At 46.0% G+C, this 19,025-nt stretch overlaps 1 protein-coding gene across 1 annotated transcript in view; it reads left to right on the top strand.

Moving 5' to 3' along the window:
• Positions 1-18,205, top strand: part of zbtb44 (zinc finger and BTB domain containing 44) — a gene marked incomplete at its 3' end in the record, with an annotated part of 23,563 nt that extends 5,358 nt beyond the window's left edge. Inside the window, exons 2-7 of the mRNA XM_083637884.1 lie at positions 1,331-2,427; positions 3,773-3,854; positions 6,011-6,162; positions 10,527-10,827; positions 17,593-17,687; positions 17,889-18,205. Of these exons, the coding sequence (XP_083494010.1) occupies positions 1,374-2,427; positions 3,773-3,854; positions 6,011-6,162; positions 10,527-10,827; positions 17,593-17,687; positions 17,889-18,205 (2,001 nt within the window). The 5' untranslated portion in view covers positions 1,331-1,373. The remainder of the gene's footprint in view (positions 1-1,330; positions 2,428-3,772; positions 3,855-6,010; positions 6,163-10,526; positions 10,828-17,592; positions 17,688-17,888) is intronic.
• Between the last annotated feature and the right edge of the window lie 820 nt (positions 18,206-19,025).

Here is a 19,025-nt window from a genome sequence, read left to right as displayed (position 1 = left end):
TCTCTCTCTCCCTCTCTCACTCTCTCTCTCTCTCTCCCTCTCTCACTCTCTCTCTCTCTCTCTCTCCCTCTCTCACTCTCTCTCTCACTCTCTCTCTCTCCCTCTCTCTTCTCTCTCTCTCTCTTTCTCTCTCTCTCTCTCTCTCTCCCTCTCTCTCTCTCTCTCCCTCTCTCACTCTCCCTCTCTCACTCTCTCTCTCACTCTCTCTCTCTCCCTCTCTCTCTCTCTCTCCCTCTCTCACTCTCCCTCTCTCACTCTCTCTCTCACTCTCTCTCTCTCCCTCTCTCACTCTCCCTCTCTCACTCTCTCTCTCACTCTCTCTCTCTCCCTCTCTCACTCTCCCTCTCTCACTCTCTCTCTCACTCTCTCTCTCTCCCTCTCTCTTTCTCTCTCTCTCTCTCTTTCTCTCTCTCTCTCTCTCTCTCTCTCTCTCACTCTCTCTCTCTCTCTCTCTCTCTCACTCTCTCTCTCTCTCTCTCCCTCTCTCTCTCTCTCTCTCTCTCTCTCTCCACTGTGTTCCCATCTCTCCTTCTCATCCTTTCCTTTCCATGTATCTTATTCTGCCTCCCTTCATCTACTCCTCCAGAGAGATTCATTTTTTTGCGAAGTGATCTTATGATGTTTTGTTTTTCTCATTTTAGATTGGCGCAAAAAAAAAACACACACACCAAAAAAAAAACAGTAATATCCACAAACTCCCGGCTTTTTTCTTCGGTCTAAAAGTTACAAAGGCCAAGAAGACGGACCTCGAAAACAACATGGCTGTTTATCGGATCAGAACAGCATGCGATATAAATTGCACACCCGCCCGAAACTGCATTTTTTTGCCCCTCGATAAAGACACGGGAGTGTCTCTCATAGGATGAGACGAGTTTCCACTCAGCATTTAGTGCACGACGAGCGTCAGGCACATCAAGTCAGCCAGAATGTAAAAGTAGGTCTTCAGCTTCAGGGATTTCAAAATAAAATCAGTATTGTAACCTTAATATTAACTTTGATTGATTAATGCTTAATATGTATATTATTATTATTAAAAAAAAATATCCCCCCACAATTGTACTTGGCCAATTTTCCCCTGCTGCCCCGGCCGGTCGGGGGGACCTGTCATGATCCTCCTGCTGGTGAAACACCTCACTGTCAGGTGAAAAGAAGCGGCTCAGTGGCGACTGCACATGTATCGGAGGAAGCATGTTAGTCTACAACTGTCCCCAGATCAGCAGGTGGAGCAACGGGGGGGATTGGCCAAGTCCATTTGGAGAGAAAAGGGGGGGGGGGGCTTTTAATGAACAAAACAAAAGTGAAGCATTTCTTTTGCCTTTTTTCTCCACAGGAGGACGTAACCCCCGACCCCAGGCAGGATCACTGACTCTGACATGGGGGTGAAAACCTTCACTCACAGCTCCACCTCCCACAGTCAGGAGATGCTGGAGAAGCTGAACGCTCTGCGCAACCAGGGCCACTTATGTGACATCACCATCAGGGTCCAGGACAAGCTGTTCCTGGCCCACAAGGTGGTCCTGGCGTGCTGCAGTGAGTTCTTCCGCTCCAAGCTGGTGGGCCGGCCGGAAGAGGACGACAAGTTTGTGTTGGACCTGCATCACGTGACGGTCAGCGGCTTCACCCCTCTGCTGGAGTTCGCCTATACCTCCACCCTCTCCATCAGCACAGAGAACATCATCGATGTCCTGGCAGCTGCCAGTTACATGCAGATGTTCGCTGTGGCGAGCACGTGTTCCGAGTTCATGAAGAACAGTATTCTGTGGGGTCCAGGTAACAACAACAGCTTGACGGCAGATAAACCACAGGACTCTGCCCCGGAGAGCGCCTCCTCAAACTGCGCCCTGACGCCGCTGGATGGCAGCTTGTCGCCCGTGTCGTCCGACTGCAGCGTGATGGAGAGAAACGTCCCCGTGTGCCGCCAATCCAGACGCAAACGCAAGAGCTTTGTGACGATGGCGTCGCCCGAGAGCCCGCTGAAATGCACCACGCAGATGGTCACCACCTCCCCGCAGATCCCCAACCCGTCTCCTTCCTTCTCAGACGGCACGGCCCAGCCGGTGGAGTCCTCCCTGGCCTTCCCGTGGACGTTCCCCTTCGGCATGGACCGGAGGTTCCACTCGGACAAAGCCAAGCTCCCGGAGAGCCCCCGCTGCCTGGAGCAGGGGACCTCGGAGGCGGCGGCGGCGGGCCGGCGGCTGAGCGACTTCCTGACGTGCGACGGCTCCAAGGCGCCGTCCGTGTCGCCCGGGCCCCAGGAGGACGAGGACGTGAGGGTGAAGGTGGAGCGCCTGAGTGACGAGGAGGTGCAGGAGGCGTGCTCCCAGCCCGTCAGCGCCTCCCAAAGCTCACTCAGCGACCAGCAGACTGTGCCGGGCAGCGAACAGGTCCAAGAAGAGCTGCTCATCAGTCCACAGTCCTCCTCCATAGGTGAGCTTGTCTCAGCAGGGTTCCTACAAAGTCTTCAAGCAGCTATGGGGAACTTTTAACTGCTTATGAAACAGTCTAAGGGCCTGTGTCCACCTAGCGTCTTTTTCTGACCGTTAAACGCTGGGAGTGCGCTGGGGAGCGCTGATCTCAGCGCACAATATAACAAGGAAGCAGTCTGAAACTAACGTTAGTTCAGTGCGGTAGTAGCTTGATAGCTGACAGCTAACATTAGCAAACAACACACATACAGTGATTTAGCTCAACACTCACCAGAAATATTAAGTGTCTAGCCAATCTGCTCCCACAATTGAGCCTTTCTGTCTCTGTTGTGATAGTTTCTCCATATGATTAGTTGCTAGAAAAGGAGCACCCGACACCAGCGTCTTTCTGAAAAGTTAAAATATTTTCAGCTGGAAGCGCTGGGAGTCGGGCGCACAGAAACGCCGGAGCGCTGTGAAAATAGACGCTGGGCGCTGCGCACTTTCTCTAGACGTCCGTGTGCGCCCGCATACGCTCTCCCCCCATTGGAAACAACTGAAAAAAGACGCCGGAGCTGATGAAAAGACGCTAGGTGGACACAGGTAATACTGGTGCCTCACATCTTACCTACATCAGCAAATTAAGTTCCATAAAAAGTCTTAATCGCCACAGCTCGAAGGTCCTGGGTTCGATTCCCACCTGGGACGCTGTGAACGCTGAAGGAATGCGTGCCCGTCCGCATGTCCTCGAGTGCCCACCGCCCGGGTGGGGTCGTCAAAAGGGCCTTTCTGTGTGGAGTTTGCATGTTCTCCCCGTGCCCCCTGGGGGTTTCCTTCATATAGGAACCCCCTCACCAAAACATGCAATATCCTGGTTGCTGAAGCGGTGCCTCCTCTGGTTGTTAAGGGCGCCTGTTCAGAGGGAGGGGAACTGGTTGGAATAGCGTGAACCTCCCACGTGCTATGTCCAACCAGGATAAATAAATTGAATTAGCACTAATGGGGGATAAAAATGGGATAAAAAAATCGGGGGGAAAAACTATATATATATATATATAAAAAAAAAAAAAAGTCTTAATGGCCATTTGATGAGGATTACACTCTGTAGCTATTGTGCTGATTTTGTTAAATGAGCATAATGATATTGTCTCATATCGATCGCACACCCCTGATTTGAATCAAGATCATATTGTGGCAGACTTTGTGATATCAGCAAACATCATATTGTCCAAAGAATCGATATCACTTAAAATGTATTGAAAAGGTGTTAAAAAAGCTCTTAAAAGGTCTTGTATTTAACTTGAGGGTTCCTGCATGTACCCTGCAAGACACAGCTGTTAATGAGAGACATGCTTGCCTCTGACCAGGGTCCATGGATGAGGGAGTGTCTGAGGGCTTACCATCGATGCAGAACACCTCTGCTGGAGGACATGCAGAAGATGATGAAAGGTATGGTGATTTGTTAAGACTTGCAGTTAGGCAACAGAAGTCAAGGAAATGCAGTCGTAATCATAAACTTCCTCAGTGGGTGTCTGCGCCACACCTGTTTACATCATAAATTGGTACCTTATGTTAAAATAGCAAACGCATGATGAAGCGTAGTATAACGCATGGCAGTTGGATAGATGCCTGAGGTTACAACGGGGGATGTGCATAATGAATTTAATGTGACCGGTAACTAGGCAGCAGTGACGTGCGGTGAGGTCAGTGGCTGGGTAGGCAAAAACCGTAGCACCCGAAGGCAGCACACAGCTCTGTATCATGGTCTGTATGTATGCCTCTGCCTGGCTCATAGAAGTACTTCCTCAAACGCGCGCATCTCGTTGCGAGTCGACGAGAACGCGCATCAGACACACAAACAACATGAATATTATTTACTGTCGATGATTAAATACAGTGTTTTAGGGAGTTCTATTGTTGTTCGCTACGTTTGTGCCCTACGTTAACGTTCGCTACGTTTGTGCCCTACGTTAACGTTCGCTACGTTTGTGCCCTACGTTAACGTTCGCTACGTTTGTGCCCTACGTTAACGTTCGCTACGTTTGTGCCCTACGTTAACGTTCGCTACGTTTGTGCCCTACGTTAACGTTCGCTACGTTTGTGCCCTACGTTAACGTTCGCTACGTTTGTGCCCTACGTTAACGTTCGCTACGTTTGTGCCCTACCCTCTGTGCTTCTGTCTCTGTGATCTCCATGCTGAAATTGAAGTCCAGCGTGATACTGTGTTCGACACGCCCACAAACAGAAACAAACCAATGCGAGCCAGGGCAGCACACAGCTCCTCTACCGACCCTGTAGCCAGGGCAGGCACACAGCTCCTCTACCGACCCTGTAGCCAGGGCAGGCACACAGCTCCTCTACCGACCCTGTAGCCAGGGCAGGCACACAGCTCCTCTACCGACCCTGTGGCCTGGAGAGACGGGGACATGCAATGAAAGGGAATGTGCAGCATAGATTTGAACACATTCTAATCTCCTTTTAGATATTTGCGGAATTTTAGGGGGCACGGTGGCTCAGTGGTAAGAGCTGTCGCCTCACAGCTAGAAGGCCCTGGGTTCGATTCCCACCTGGGACGCTGTGAGCGCTGAAGGAGTGCGTGCCCGTCCGCATGTCCTCGAGTGCCCACCGCCCGGGTGGGGTCGTCAAAAAGGGCCTTTCTGTGTGGAGTTTGCATGTTCTCCCCATGCCCCTTGAGGGTTTCCTTCATATAGGAACCCCTCACCAAAACATGCAATATCCTGGTTGCTGAAGTGGTGCCTCCTCTGGTCGTTAGGGGCGCCTGTTCGGAGGGAGGGGAACTCGTTGGAATAGCCTGAACCTCCCACGTGCTATGTCCTACCGGTGAAGCTTCCCCTGTCAGGTGAAAAGAAGCGACTGGCTAACTGCCCATGTCTCGGAGGAAGCATGGAGCCAGTTTCAGCTCTCTCCAGATCGGCAGAGGGTGGAGCAGCAACCAGGATAAATAAATTAAATTAGCACTAATGGGGGGGGGGGGCTATTTGCGGAATTTTGAGAAAAAATAACATCAATGACCATTAAAAATCATAGAGTAGACAAAATACAATAATAATAATAATGGTAAAAAATATAATAAAATAATGATTATTAATAAAAAATATATACAATTAAAAATGTGTCATTTTGATTGGATTATCACAGGGTAGGCACTGTCTACCTTGCCTACCCTGACTGCACACCACTGCTAGGCACCTAACTGGAAATACATGAGTCAGTGTAAAGGCCCAATTAGGCAGTGTTCACACACAACGTGTTTTTTTTCAGTCAGAACGCTCTGGAAATCATGTTGAGTCTGGCTCAACATGGACATAGACATGGACATGGCTCTTGTGTTGTTTTGGTGTCTTCTTCTGTGGTGTTTATGGCGTTCAACAGCGTTTAGGTGCTTTACCACCACCTTCTGGATTCAACGTATTTGTCGGGTAGCTGCACGCACTGAAACGTGACGCCCATACCGTGACGTCACGGGACGAATACACGTACCGTGACACCTCTACGGTCTATACTGTTTAAAGGTTGAATGTCCATCTTGCTAAAGTACAGTATATCACTGAATCCTCACATGTCTCTTGTGATTGTGTTTCCAGGCTGGAGGGTATCCAGTACCCATACCACCTCTATATCAGCCCCTCGGCCCGGCCAGGCACCAACGGGCCCGACAGGCCCTTTCAGTGTCCCACCTGCGGAGTCCGATTCACACGTATTCAGAACCTGAAGCAGCACATGCTCATACACTCCGGTAGGTGCACCACTTCAAAAGCAATGCTAGAAAACCTTTGTGTGTTACATCATTTTGACTTTGTCAAGCACCATATCGTCGCTGTCGTGGCAGGACCCCGAATATCCATTTTTTCAGATTTTTATTTTTTGTCATGAATCAATGCCATTGGTCACCCTTCACGTCTCTGTGTGGGTTTTCCAAATGCAACCAATGGAAAAGCATTAAAACGAGCTTGTGAGTAATTCTCGTAACGCCATACGCCCTCAATCTGTCAGTCAAACCTCGAAATTCATCCCCTACCTCCGTCTGTACCGCCCCACGCAGGACACTAAACCCGGAAAAGTCACACGGCAGACGTGCTGTGTATTTCTCATATCGTTTTGACTAATCCTGGCTTCCTCTGACGTAGATCAATAAAATGTTTTCCAGTTATTCCTAGGCTGCAAACTTGTTTTAACATGCAAATCGGAGTGGTTTCTGACGAGAAGAAAGTAACGTTAACGTTACGTTATGTCAGACTGTTCTCATCCCCATCCCAAAGCCTTCACCTCGGCCATGAGAGGCTGAGGAGCACTGCTGCACGCGCCCCCGCCACTCGTGCATGTGCATACCAGAGGGGAGGCGGCCATCAGCGCCTGACTGGCCGGGAGAGAGTGCTTCCAAGTCGGACTGATAATATAAACAACATCATTTGAGCTTATCCAGGTAAGATATTAATAAAGTAATGACACATTCAGCGGGAAACTAACTATAATTAAGACATGTGCCAACTTTGACGACGTTTGGTTCAGTATTTTAAGAGCAAACAGGTTTTTTTGACTTCCTGAAAAGTTGCTGTTGTGGAGATTCGAGGTCCTGCCACGACGGCGACGATATACTGTATAACATCAGTGATGCAGTTACGCCTGAGTCCTTTCTCCTAGGACAGTTTTTAAAACATGCCTTTTGTGAGATGTTTTGGAACATTCTGTCCTCACTCAGTTTTAGATCAAGGAGACATTTTACAAATCACTGGCTGATTCTTCTCATATTCTGACACTGTTGGCTTTGAACCGCGTGTTTGCAGTGTTTAGTGACATCACAGTGACATGCAGTCACAACACGAGTGCATGACTCATTATTGCTTGCTCTTGCTCTTGCTGTCAGTGTTGCTCTTTAGCTTAAAACCATCATAACAAGGTTTCACATTCTGTTTCGCTCTACGTATCGGTCTGGACTCGAAGCCGTCCACAGTCATTTCAGTGGGTGGGACTTACCTTGACAGACAACTGCTTTAGCAAATCAGAGTCACCAAATCCAGTCCTTCAGCCAATCGACGTCAGATCCAGTCCAATCTAAATCCACTCAGAAGAACGGCGGAAATTTATTTCCCCCCGAGAAACTCCACTGGTGCGTAATCTTGTTCTTGTTTAATTGTTGTTATTAGTGGCCGGGCCAGCGAAGCGCCAGGGCTGCTTATTGTATTTGCCGTTATTATTATTCAGTTGGACTTCCCATGCATGAAAATAAACCAAACTTTGCACAAAGGTCCAGTCCCATGCCAAACTTCGTTGAGGCGAATTTGGCGCCAATAGTCCTGATGGTGGCGCTACAGCGACTGTCTAAAGTTTCAAACTTTTAAAATTCAGAAAAAATCTGGCATACGTGCTACGTACCGCTTTGTACCTTTCACCGAAATGTGGGCTTAAGTGAGGAGAATCTTTTGTACACTGCAACCTATGGCCAATTATGAAGTCCAAAGACCATTTCAGCATCTGCATCGTTAGACTGTCCGACACAAAAAATTCAGACATATTTTTGTTTGATCCAAAATTGACCCCACAGTGCATCAAAATGTAAACAACTACTGCAAATTCTCGCTAAATAAAGCTCGAAACTTCACAGGGAAAAAATACAAAATTTTGCTGTCACAGTAGTTGAAGTGTGTAAAATCTCAGAATTCTATCTCAAAAACTGATTTTTTTTACAATATTTTGAATTCTGCCCTCATGTATAGCCTAGAGCATCGATGCCTTCGCCATCCTGGGGAACGGTGAGACATGTCCTCGCCATTCTGGAAAAACACACACTTATGATGATGTGATCAGTGATGTCATAAGTGATGTCACTTGAGCAATTGTGCATTGTGAGATCACTGATGATGTCATCAGTGCCCAGAGATGGGGACTTGGACTGGAGACTTGGATGTGAGTCGCACTCAAGTCACTGTGACTTGATCAAGTCACTGTGACTTGAGACTTGTCCTCAAAGACTTGAGACTTGACTTGGACTTGAGATTTTCATCACATGTAGTTTTATGTATATTCTACACATCTGTAATGGTATGTAGGTAATTCTGATGTATGCAATATCTTGAAAGGTACAGTATGTATGGATGTATGTATGTAATATCCGAAATTGTACCGTTTGTACAGAATGTATTTTTTATACAGAATGTAAATTTTGTATGTGATATCTTGAAACTATGCAAGTTGTTTGACCCCAGGAAGAATAGCTGCAGCTCTGCTGTAGCTAATGGGGATCTTAAATAAAGACAAAGACAAAGATTTGGGACATGTGAACAATCTTTATTTTTGTGTGTATAAACATTAAGGAAAGGTCTACCAATAATAATGTCAACTAATCAATGCTGATGCTGTATGCTAATAGATAGAGTGCAGATAATACAGTAGCCTACATGCTTTGAATCCCTTAGTTTGAGCTATGCAGTGTTCTAAGCAGACTGGATGGCATGCAGCAGATAGAATGCTCATCCATAAGAGACTTGACTTGGACTTGTGACCAAAGACTTGAGACTTGACTTGGACTTGCAAAAAAATGACGTGAGCATCTTTGTCAGTGCCCGGCCACGACCCATTGCTGCACAGCAGCTTCTCAAGATTCAAGATTCAAGATTTTTATTGTCACTAGTAGTACAAGTATCACGTGTGAAATTCTCCTCCCGGGAAGTGGGACTTCCCATGCATGAAAATAAACCAAACTTTGCACAAAGGTCCAGTCCCATGCCAAACTTAGTTAGTTTGACACCAATAGTTCTGATGGTGGCGCTACAGCGACCGTCTAAAGTTTCAAACTTTGAAAATTCATAACAAATCAGGCATACGTGCTACGGCTTTCCAACCTTCACCGAAATGTGATGTGCCCAAGTGAGGAGAAACTTTTGTACACTGCAACCTCTGGCCAATAATGAAGTCCAAAGACTGCAAACCTGCAAAAACTGTAAAACTAATTAAACCCTACTCCCACATTTTTTCTTCAAACGACACCAACCTTCAGCACCTGCGTCGTTAGACTGTCCTACACAAAGAATTCAGAGATTTTCGATTGATCAAAAATTGAGCCCACAGTGCATCAAAATGTTTGACTGTAAACGGTACTGTAAACAGCTACTGCAAAATCTTGCTAAATAAAGCTCCAATCTTCACGAAAAAAATGACCAAGATTTTGCTGTCACAGTAGTGTGCAGAATCTCAGAATTGTTCACATGATCAAGATAGCTACCAGGCTAGGTACTCTTAATGTCTAATGTCTCTAAATGTAAAACCACCAGATGGATGCAACACGTTCAGAGGCGTTCCCTAGATGCAACACGTTCAGCAGCGTTCCCTAGATGCAACACGTTCAGCAGCGTTCCCTAGATGCAACACGTTCAGAGGCGTTCTCTGGATGCAACACGTTCAGCAGTGTTCCCTAGATGCAACACATTCAGCAGCGTTCCCTAGATGCAACACGTTCAGAGGCGTGTACAATGATTTGGAAAACAGTCAAGTCTGGGTCTTTCGGGAAAAACATGATCAAGCCATGCGCGCACACGCACGCACAATGCGCACACGCACCTGCACAGATACTAACACACGCACCTGCACAGGCACTAACACACACACCTGCACAGTAGGGGTGTCAAAAATAATCGATTATAAGATGCATCGTGATGCGGACCTGCACGATTCTGCATCGATTCACAAATGTCAAAAATCGATTATTATTATTATTATTATTTATTATTTATTTTTTATTTTTTTATATAATCAAATAAAATATAATGGAAGTACATGCAGTTGTTTATTTTAATTATGGATCATAATACAATGCAATTCTAAATGCACTTTAATTTTAAAAGTAGCCACACAGTGAGAAAAAAGAAAGTGAGAAAAAAAATCATGTATTCTGGAAAAAAAGTGATTCATCGATTTAAGATGCATCGAGATGCATCGATAATCGTAATCGAATCGAATCGTGAGGCCAGTGAAGATTCACAGCCCTACTGCACAGACACTAACACACACCTGCACACACTAACACACACACCTGCACACACACTAACACACAGGTGATGGTGATGTACACATGAGCTAAGCTGGCTTTTTCTTTGCCTCCCGCAGGCATTAAGCCTTTCCAGTGTGACCGCTGTGGGAAAAAGTTCACACGGGCCTACTCCCTAAAGATGCATCGGCTGAAGCACGAAGGTAAACGCTGTTTCCGGTGCCAGATTTGTAGCGCCACGTTCACCTCCTTCGGTGAATATAAGCACCACATGAGGGTCTCCCGACACATAATCCGCAAGCCGCGGATTTACGAGTGCAAAACGTGCGGCGCCATGTTCACCAACTCTGGCAATTTAATTGTACACCTGAGGAGTCTGAACCATGAGGCCTCCGAACTAGCAAACTACTTCCAGAGCAGGTGAGGAGTCCGGGGGCATCGACCCCCCATCATTTACTCAGATCACACCTGGGTCTAAAAACACCCCTTCAGTTCACCCTCTCCTACCTGAGGTTCATTTGATTGCCCTCCTCCCTTCAGGACTTTGCTTGTGCCATTTGTTTTTGACATGATTGCAGTGGCTTCAAATTCAATCCAAGATCAAGTGCATCCGACGTATTTGACTGTATTTGTTGGGGTGTTTTAATCCAGGTTAGACTTGTTTAATCGCCATCGTAAAAAGGAGTTAGAAAATACTTCCAGTCGCTTTTGTCCCAGGTCATGGAGATATTCCATGAAGCGTGAGAAGTGGTTTGTCAATATATACTAACTGAGTGACTTCTTCCTAAATTCATTGACCAACCACCAACATGTTAACCCAACTGTCCACCGCATCTGTGTGGTGGCCTGCAAAAACCCTGCACATGGTGATTTTTTTTTTTTTTTTTTTTACATTTCCATAAATTAGAAACTCTCCCTATATATAACTTTTTGAATGACTGAGCTCTCTCAGATCAAAAGTTAGTAGTATTTGTATTTGATTGAGTATTTTAATCTGTTATCTGTCTAAAAGTAAAATGTGAGAAAAATGGCTTTAAACATTCCACCACATTCCATTTATTTTCTACAATGGCATTCCACAAAAACCATAGAAATAAATACTTTCCCTTTTGTTTCATGAAAATAAGTATTCAGCATGATGTTCTACCGACATGAAAGTCAGCAAACCACGCAACATTTCAGACCTACTTTGGCTCATTGTCAACAATGTGAAGGGTTCTCCCAGACCACCACACATTCTGCTGATGTTTACATTCATTTGAATGAAGTACTATTAGTACAGACCAAGCTCAGTGCTTACTGAAGAAACGATCAGTTTGATAAAAGCTATAGATGTGTTATAACGGTGTTTATTATCCTGAACGTGCAAACCACAACTGTAATCATTTTGTCATCTTTATTTGACCTGTGTCTATATGAATGCATTGTTATTAAGGGACCACTTTGTGGATTTTCAACCAGCTTTGTATCAAATACAAAATTGATAGTTTGCAAATGACAAATGTTTAACTTCCCTTCATCTTGACTGACCGAGAGCTCCCCGCTCATTCACAGAACTTCCTGGTCCAAATGATGTCATAATGATGTCATTTGTAGGAGTTTTGCCATGGTGTTACTCAGTGTTGTGCATGAACGTGCTGAAAGAGCGGCGTTCATTGAACAAGCTCATATTTTGTTGAAAGCTTGAGCTGATTGAGCTGATTTTCTTCTGTGACTATGTAAACACAGAATATCTCAAAAGTTTCTTTCTGCCTTCTCTTGAATGTAGGTCATTTTCACTGTCTCTCCCAGAAAGCCAAGAAAAATGCCTTTTTCAGGGCCTGAAATTCACTTTGCTAACTAGGGGGAATTCCCCCTTATGTTCTTCAGATAGGGGCGATTTATAGATTTTGGGGAGGATTTATAGACTTTGGGGGGGATTTATTCGGTCGCCGGCTAAAGATTTTGGTCGTTTGAAGCTAGGGCAGGGCGATATGGTCTCTAAATAATATCTCAATATTTTTAGGCTATATTGCTATACACGATATATATCTTGATATTTTGAAATCTCCTCTAAAGCACTTCATAAATGTTCGATTTAACCCTTTGATGCATACAATTACACCAGTATGATGATTCTAGTCCCTGCAACATAAGTCTGCATTAAAACATTCTTGTTGACAGTCCACATCAACAACACTGCATCACTATCACTTTACTTTACTATCTCTGACTATCACTATCCATATTGCTCTCTCTATCTTTGTTCACAGAACATCCTGGACCAAATGACATCATGTCATTTGGTCCAGGAAGTTGTGTGAGTGAACGGGGAGCTCTCGGTCCAGGCAAGATGGAGGGAAGTTAAACATTGTTCATTTGCATAATATACTACTGATTTTGTAATGACAAAAAGCTGGTTGAAAATAGGCAAAGTGGCCCTTGAATCCAATAGAGTGTGTTGTTTTTTAACAGAGGCAGAACACAGTGTACATACACAGTGTATATACACAGTGTACATACATACACAGTGTATATACACAGTATACATACACCGTGTATATACATACACAGTGTACATACACAGTGTAAGTCTTTTACAGTACAAGTGTGGTTTTATTTCCCAGACTTTTCCACTTGTTAATCAGCTCAAGCCCTCACAGGTCGGCAAGGCTCAAACGGGCCGTTGACTCCTCAAGAGTTTTATAGTAGAAGCTCTACTACGCCTGAGATCACAACACTGTGGAAAAGCAGTCAGACTCTCAGACTTCACATAAACACATGTTCACCATATTGGATTTCTTCTAAGTGGCTGATTTCCACACTACTTTGTCAGATTGAGCTGTAGCATAATGAAGCCACAGAAGAACATTTATGTATAACCTGCACAATTTATCCTGCATACCAAGCTGTGTGGCCCACTCTGTGATAGTCAGTAGATACCAAGCTGTGTGGCCCACTGTGTGATAGTCAGTAGACGTAAAGATACAAGAGTAAGATTCTGATGAGTCTGCCCTCCCTCCTGTTTGTTTTGTTATACTGCATGTTTTAATTATCTCTATTATAGGAATTCAATTAACTTGTATAGATCAAGCATGTGTAAAGTAATGTGTAGCTTTTGTTAGAGCAGTTGGATGAAAGGTTGTTTGCATTTTTAAAAACACATCCATTTTCACAGTTAGTATCTGAGGGTGGATTTGTTTCTTGAAATCCATGGAGATTGTACTGTCAACCAATCAGGGGTCCAGTATGATGCATACTCTATGTGTGATGACAGGGTGATGTTGGCACCTGCAAAGCATTTCTTGCCTGTCGCACCTTCGCCTGAGTAGCAGCTGCTGGGTCTTCAGCTGGGAGCCATCCTTCATAGATGCGTTGCCCCTTTCATCCCCAGAACATCTCAGGAGGTGGTGGGGCGGCGGTCAGGGACGTCTCACTGCAGCTGGATTTCGAAATCAGGTGGTTCCACTGTGTGGTTTCTCGGCTCACCCAGCTCTTGTCTTCTCCGTAGCCAAAAACCTCCTTTTTTCTGCTTCTTCAGAGAGATCTTTAAGGACTTGTTTGACTTTTGCTGGTGTGAGTGGCAAATCTTCAAATCTGCATTGTAGCTCTCAATGATGTTATTGACACACACGGGCACATGGAACACATCTAGGGCGAAGCTTATTCCCTGATGTGGGACATACCCATATGCGTTCTCCAAGTCCAGCCATACAACATGGAGGTCCTTCTTGTATCTCTTGGCAGACTGTAACGGATCCCAGATTAGAGTTGCATGTTCCATACAACCTGGTAAACCAGGGACTTGTAGAACAATCTTGCTCTTTTGGTATTAGGGTGGCCACACTGTTGTTTCCAGATCACCCTCATCAGTTTCCATACTTCTTTCAGGACATGAGGGAATCTTTTGTAGAGCTTGGCCTTGCTCTTCTTACTATGCCATTCACTTCCTTCAGCTTGGGTGGTACCACCTCGAACTCTGTGGGGGGCACATAGCCAGTGGAACCAAGAGGGAGATGCTTTTCTGGATCTGACATCTGCTTCCTTACGTGGTCCTCAAGTTCTTCATTTGCCATGACCAACGTGTCACTCTTTTTCTCCTCCAGCAAGCTTCTGGCTATCTTGAAAGGGTCTTTTGTGAATTTAGAATGTTGTTGACTCTCTTCTTTCTCCTCTTTCTGATGCGTTCAGTCCTCCTGAGCGATGTTAGGCGGCTCTTGAGGCTTTCAGACCTCTCTTGTGTTGCGCCACCTTTTCCCCAAGCCTTGTTCGTTCTTTCACAAGCTGAAGGATTTCCTTTTCTTTCTTTTTTCCAATATTTTATTTAAAAATTTTCAGAACAAACAAAAGCAAAACAAACTCAGACACACACACAAAAAGAAGAAAAAAAACACATACCAAGATAACAATATGGTGCTACCAGCCGCATAAGGTGCTCAAGTGCTTGTAAGAGATGCTGTACGTAAAATCCCGTGCAAGGAGTCCATGAGAAATTAGCTTGGCGAGTTATTCGTCGCTTCTAACCTCATCAAAGTAGGCCAGGAAACACGATTTTAAAACACGATTTCAGACGGACAAGCCCGTCTTTATTGTCACACGGTTACACATCAACACATGCACGGAGGGCCACAAACACACACATGCTGACGGTGGCCGGTGAAATTTGTCCTCTGCATTTAACCCATCCTGGCTTTGTCCTTTCCTCCGGGGGGCAGGCCAGGAGCAGTGGTCGCTTTCTCGTACAGCGCCCGGGGACCGACTTCGGATGTTGTCGTCACTGGTCGGATGACGATGACGATCTGATCTTCTGCATGTTTTTAATGGGGGGGGGGGGTTATATACGGAGGAACCCCCCTGGGGGAGCACGGGGAGAACATGCAAACTCCACACAGACAGAAAGGCCCTTACGACGAGATACCCCACCTGGGCAGTAGGCACTGAAGATATGGGGGGAACACAACCACAGCGCCCGCAGTGTCCCAGGCGAGAATCGAACTCAGGACCTTCTGACTGCGAGGCGACAGCTCTACCACTGAGCCACCGTGTCCAAATAGTTGAGAACTTCCTAAGTGAGTTGGTCCTCAGGAACCCGAGTCTCTCCATACACACAACCGAAATCATGTCCGCCAGCCACAGCTGAAAAGAAGGTGGAGAGTGTTGCTGTTTGGATGTTCACCTGGGAGTTGGTGTTGGGGGGTTCTGGTCAAGTGTGACCATGTGCAACAGTGGGCTCAGTAGCGCTGTGGTGCTCAACCTGGCTCTGTGCCCTTCTTGTCTCTTCTGCCTGGGCAGTGCAAGGTTGCCTTTGTTCATCCCGGGCACACTTCTTCCCTTGGAGAATCATCTCTGTTCTGTTCGTTACCATAAGATCTGTCCTGGTTGGCCCTTCTCCCACACCTCCTCTTAGAGGACCATTGGGCTGTCTTTACTTTTCTTTGCTTGCAGTTGGATTGGGTTGGCCTGAGGCCTATGGGAAGGGCAACTAGCCCACTCACCCCAATAGCAGTCTTACCTGCTGCCAGTCAGTCTTTCCTGACATTCCTCCAGTCTTCCCTGAACTCCAACTGCTCTATTCTCAGTGGTCATTAGTTTCCCAGAAAGCTTAGTTTGATGACAGGTTGATGCTGGAACCTGCAAGGCACACATCAATGCAGAGGCGTTGTGAAATGTGTCTTCCACATTTGACCCATCCTGGCTCGTTCTCCTCCATGGTCAAGCTATGAGCAGTGGGCAGCTGCAGTGAAGTACCTGGGGACCAACTTCTTCCAACTGCCAGTGGTCAGACAATGATCTTCTGCATGTAGTGGGGGGTTATTATGGAGGAAACCCCAGGGGAGCATGCAGAGAACATGCAAACTCCACACAGAAAGGCGCATTCTTACAAGATAACCCACCTAGGCACCAGGCACCGAAGGCATGGGGAGACATACCCCCAGTGTCAACAGCGACCCACGCGGGAATCGAACCCAGGACCTTCTTGCTGAGAGGCGAGGCGATAGCGCTACCACTATGGCACCGTGGCCCCTGTCCCTTTCATCCCAGAACATCTCAGGATTTAGTGCAGTGGTCAGGGATGTCTCCCTGCTGCTGGATTTAGAAATCAGGTGGTTCCACTATGTGGTTTCTCGGCTCCCCCAGCTCTTGTCTCTTCTCCATAGCCAGAGCCAAAAACGTCCCTTTTCTGCTTCTTCTGAGAGATCTTTAAGGACTTGTTTGACCTTTGCTGATGTGAAGCCAATGTCTCTCAGGAAGAGCTTGGTTGAGAGGCTCACAAAGCTGTGGCAGCCGACTTCCACTGGATAGGTTGTTGCTCTCCAGCCATTCTGCCACTAGATTAGCATACCACAATATTTCTTAATTCCATATCGGTATTCTTTATTCATTATTAAATTCATTCAAGAAATACCCTATTATTTAATCTACATGTACTCAAAAAAACAGTCCCTCAAGGAAATTGTGATTTTGCAATCACAATAATTAATGCAAATTCAACCAATTCAACCAATCTCCGCAATATTTGCGGGGGCTTGCAATTTTTCAAAATGCCCGCGATATCTCTGCAAAAACTGCAAAATTGGTTAATCAACTTGCAAGTTTTGCCAGTTCCCGCAATAGACCCTTCTCACGGGGGCCATTTTGGGTCGAAAAGACAGGGTAAACACAGGTGCAAGCAAAACACTAATGAGGGTTTCCAACTTCCAATGATTGGAATTTGGAAACCCTCATTAGTGTGTTGCTTGCACCTGTGTTTACCCTGCCAATTTGACACAAAATGGCCCCCGTGAGAAGGGTCTATTCTACCACAAAAATCACATAAAACTTTCCAAATTCCATTGCAATTTTTGAGAAAAGTTGCCATTAAGGGGTAGTTAGGATTTTTTTTTTTATTCCTCAACTTGCAATTTTTGCCAGTTCCTGCAATTTTACTGCAAAAAAAATCACATGAAACATTTGAATCGCAAATTTTGAGAAAAGCTGCTGCAAAATCAGCATTTTTAACGCAACAATCATGAACAAAAACTCAGCAAAATCCTGGAGGGACTGAAAAAACCTCATGAAGCAATTGTTCTTATTCTGAGGCAATGTACAATACATTTAAAAACATCTGTTGAGTAATGTGTCACCCTTCAGACATGAAATGGGCAATTTAAATAAAAAATGTGTTAAGTTAATCAGAAGCTCAACTTACCCTCTCCGTCCTTGCAGTGATTTCCTCGTGCCCGACTACCTGAGCCAGGTGCAAGAGGAGGAGGAGGCGCTGGGAGTCCAGTACGAGCTGGAGGAGCCCCACCATCACCCAGAAGAGCCTCATCAGCACCCAGTCTACCCGGGCACCACCTCCACCTCTGAGCCCCACCACCACCCAGTCTACCCGGGCACCACCTCCACCTCTGAGCCCCACCACCACCCAGTCTACCCGGGCACCACCTCCACCTCTGAGCCCCACCACCACCCAGTCTACCCGGGCACCACCTCCACCTCTGAGCCCCACCACCACCCAGTCTACCCGGGCACCACCTCCACGTCCACCTGCACCACTGCTGCTGCCTCCTCCTCCTCGGTCCAGATGCCCTCTGTCATCTCCCAGGTCTCCTCCTCTACCCAGAGTTGCGAGAGTTCCTCTGGCTTCCTTTCGCCTGAGCCCCTGGACCCCCTGGAAGCCCCGACCTCCCTCAAGATGGACGCCGATGGGACGGCAGCCATGACGGAGGAGGAGGCCAAGATGGACAACAGCGGAGGAGGCAGTTCGCCGGAGGTGTTTGAAGAAGAGCAGCAGCATGACCAGGCTAATGAGCTGGCTGCCATTACCATAGAGTGATGCAAGTCCTCTACTTCCCTTCATGGCTTACGCTGCATTCACCTCATGTGGGAAGACCCGGCCAAACGACTTGACTGCTAAACGCAACGGAAATGTGCGCAAGTTTGGAACTTGTTTGAAGCCGTCTAGTTGCCATGATTGAAGTTTTTACTGTAGAATTGAATTGCACTTAGTGAGTGATACATTTGAGTTCACGTTTTACTGCAAAGTAAGTCACCCAACAAAGGAAAAATCCAGCAAAGTAGCTGCCAACGTAGCTGCATGGTCATTTTAGGCTCTTTTTTTTCCTGCTTTTTTTTCTTTTCTGAGTTGTGATCGCAAAATGACAGATGAGATGAAATGTGTTCATCTTGTTTGTTTAATTAGAACTGATAACATAATTTCCTAGACTTGACTCCAGGTATTTCCTTGTTGATGTCAAGACAGGGAGTCTGAGAAATTGGGGTCCAATTGGTGTGCATTGTGAAGTTTCTAAGTCATATTTACCACCTGAAAGAGGAGGTGAACGGTAGGAAGCTGTTACACCAAACTCTTCCCACATGACGTGAATGCATCGTTAGCTAGTTATTTCTCTCTTAGCTAATTGAATCTTTGTACTAAATTCTCTAAATACCAATGAATTACATTGTTTACATGAATTGTAAACTTCAAGCCCTGTGACTCAATTGCATGTGTTGTATTTGAAGGTGAGCAGTAGTCTGAAGAGGTTAGTTGGTGCTGCTGATCAAATGCTGCATTGCCTATTCTGACCTAGTTAAAGAGCGGCCATAGAGACGGGCACTTTAGCTGAGGGAGAATTGAGTACAAAGATTAAATTAGC

This window comes from Poromitra crassiceps (assembly GCF_964638095.1).
Source record: "Poromitra crassiceps genome assembly, chromosome: 5".
NCBI lineage: Eukaryota > Metazoa > Chordata > Actinopteri > Beryciformes > Melamphaidae > Poromitra > Poromitra crassiceps.
This window is presented reverse-complemented; position numbering and strand designations above follow the sequence as displayed.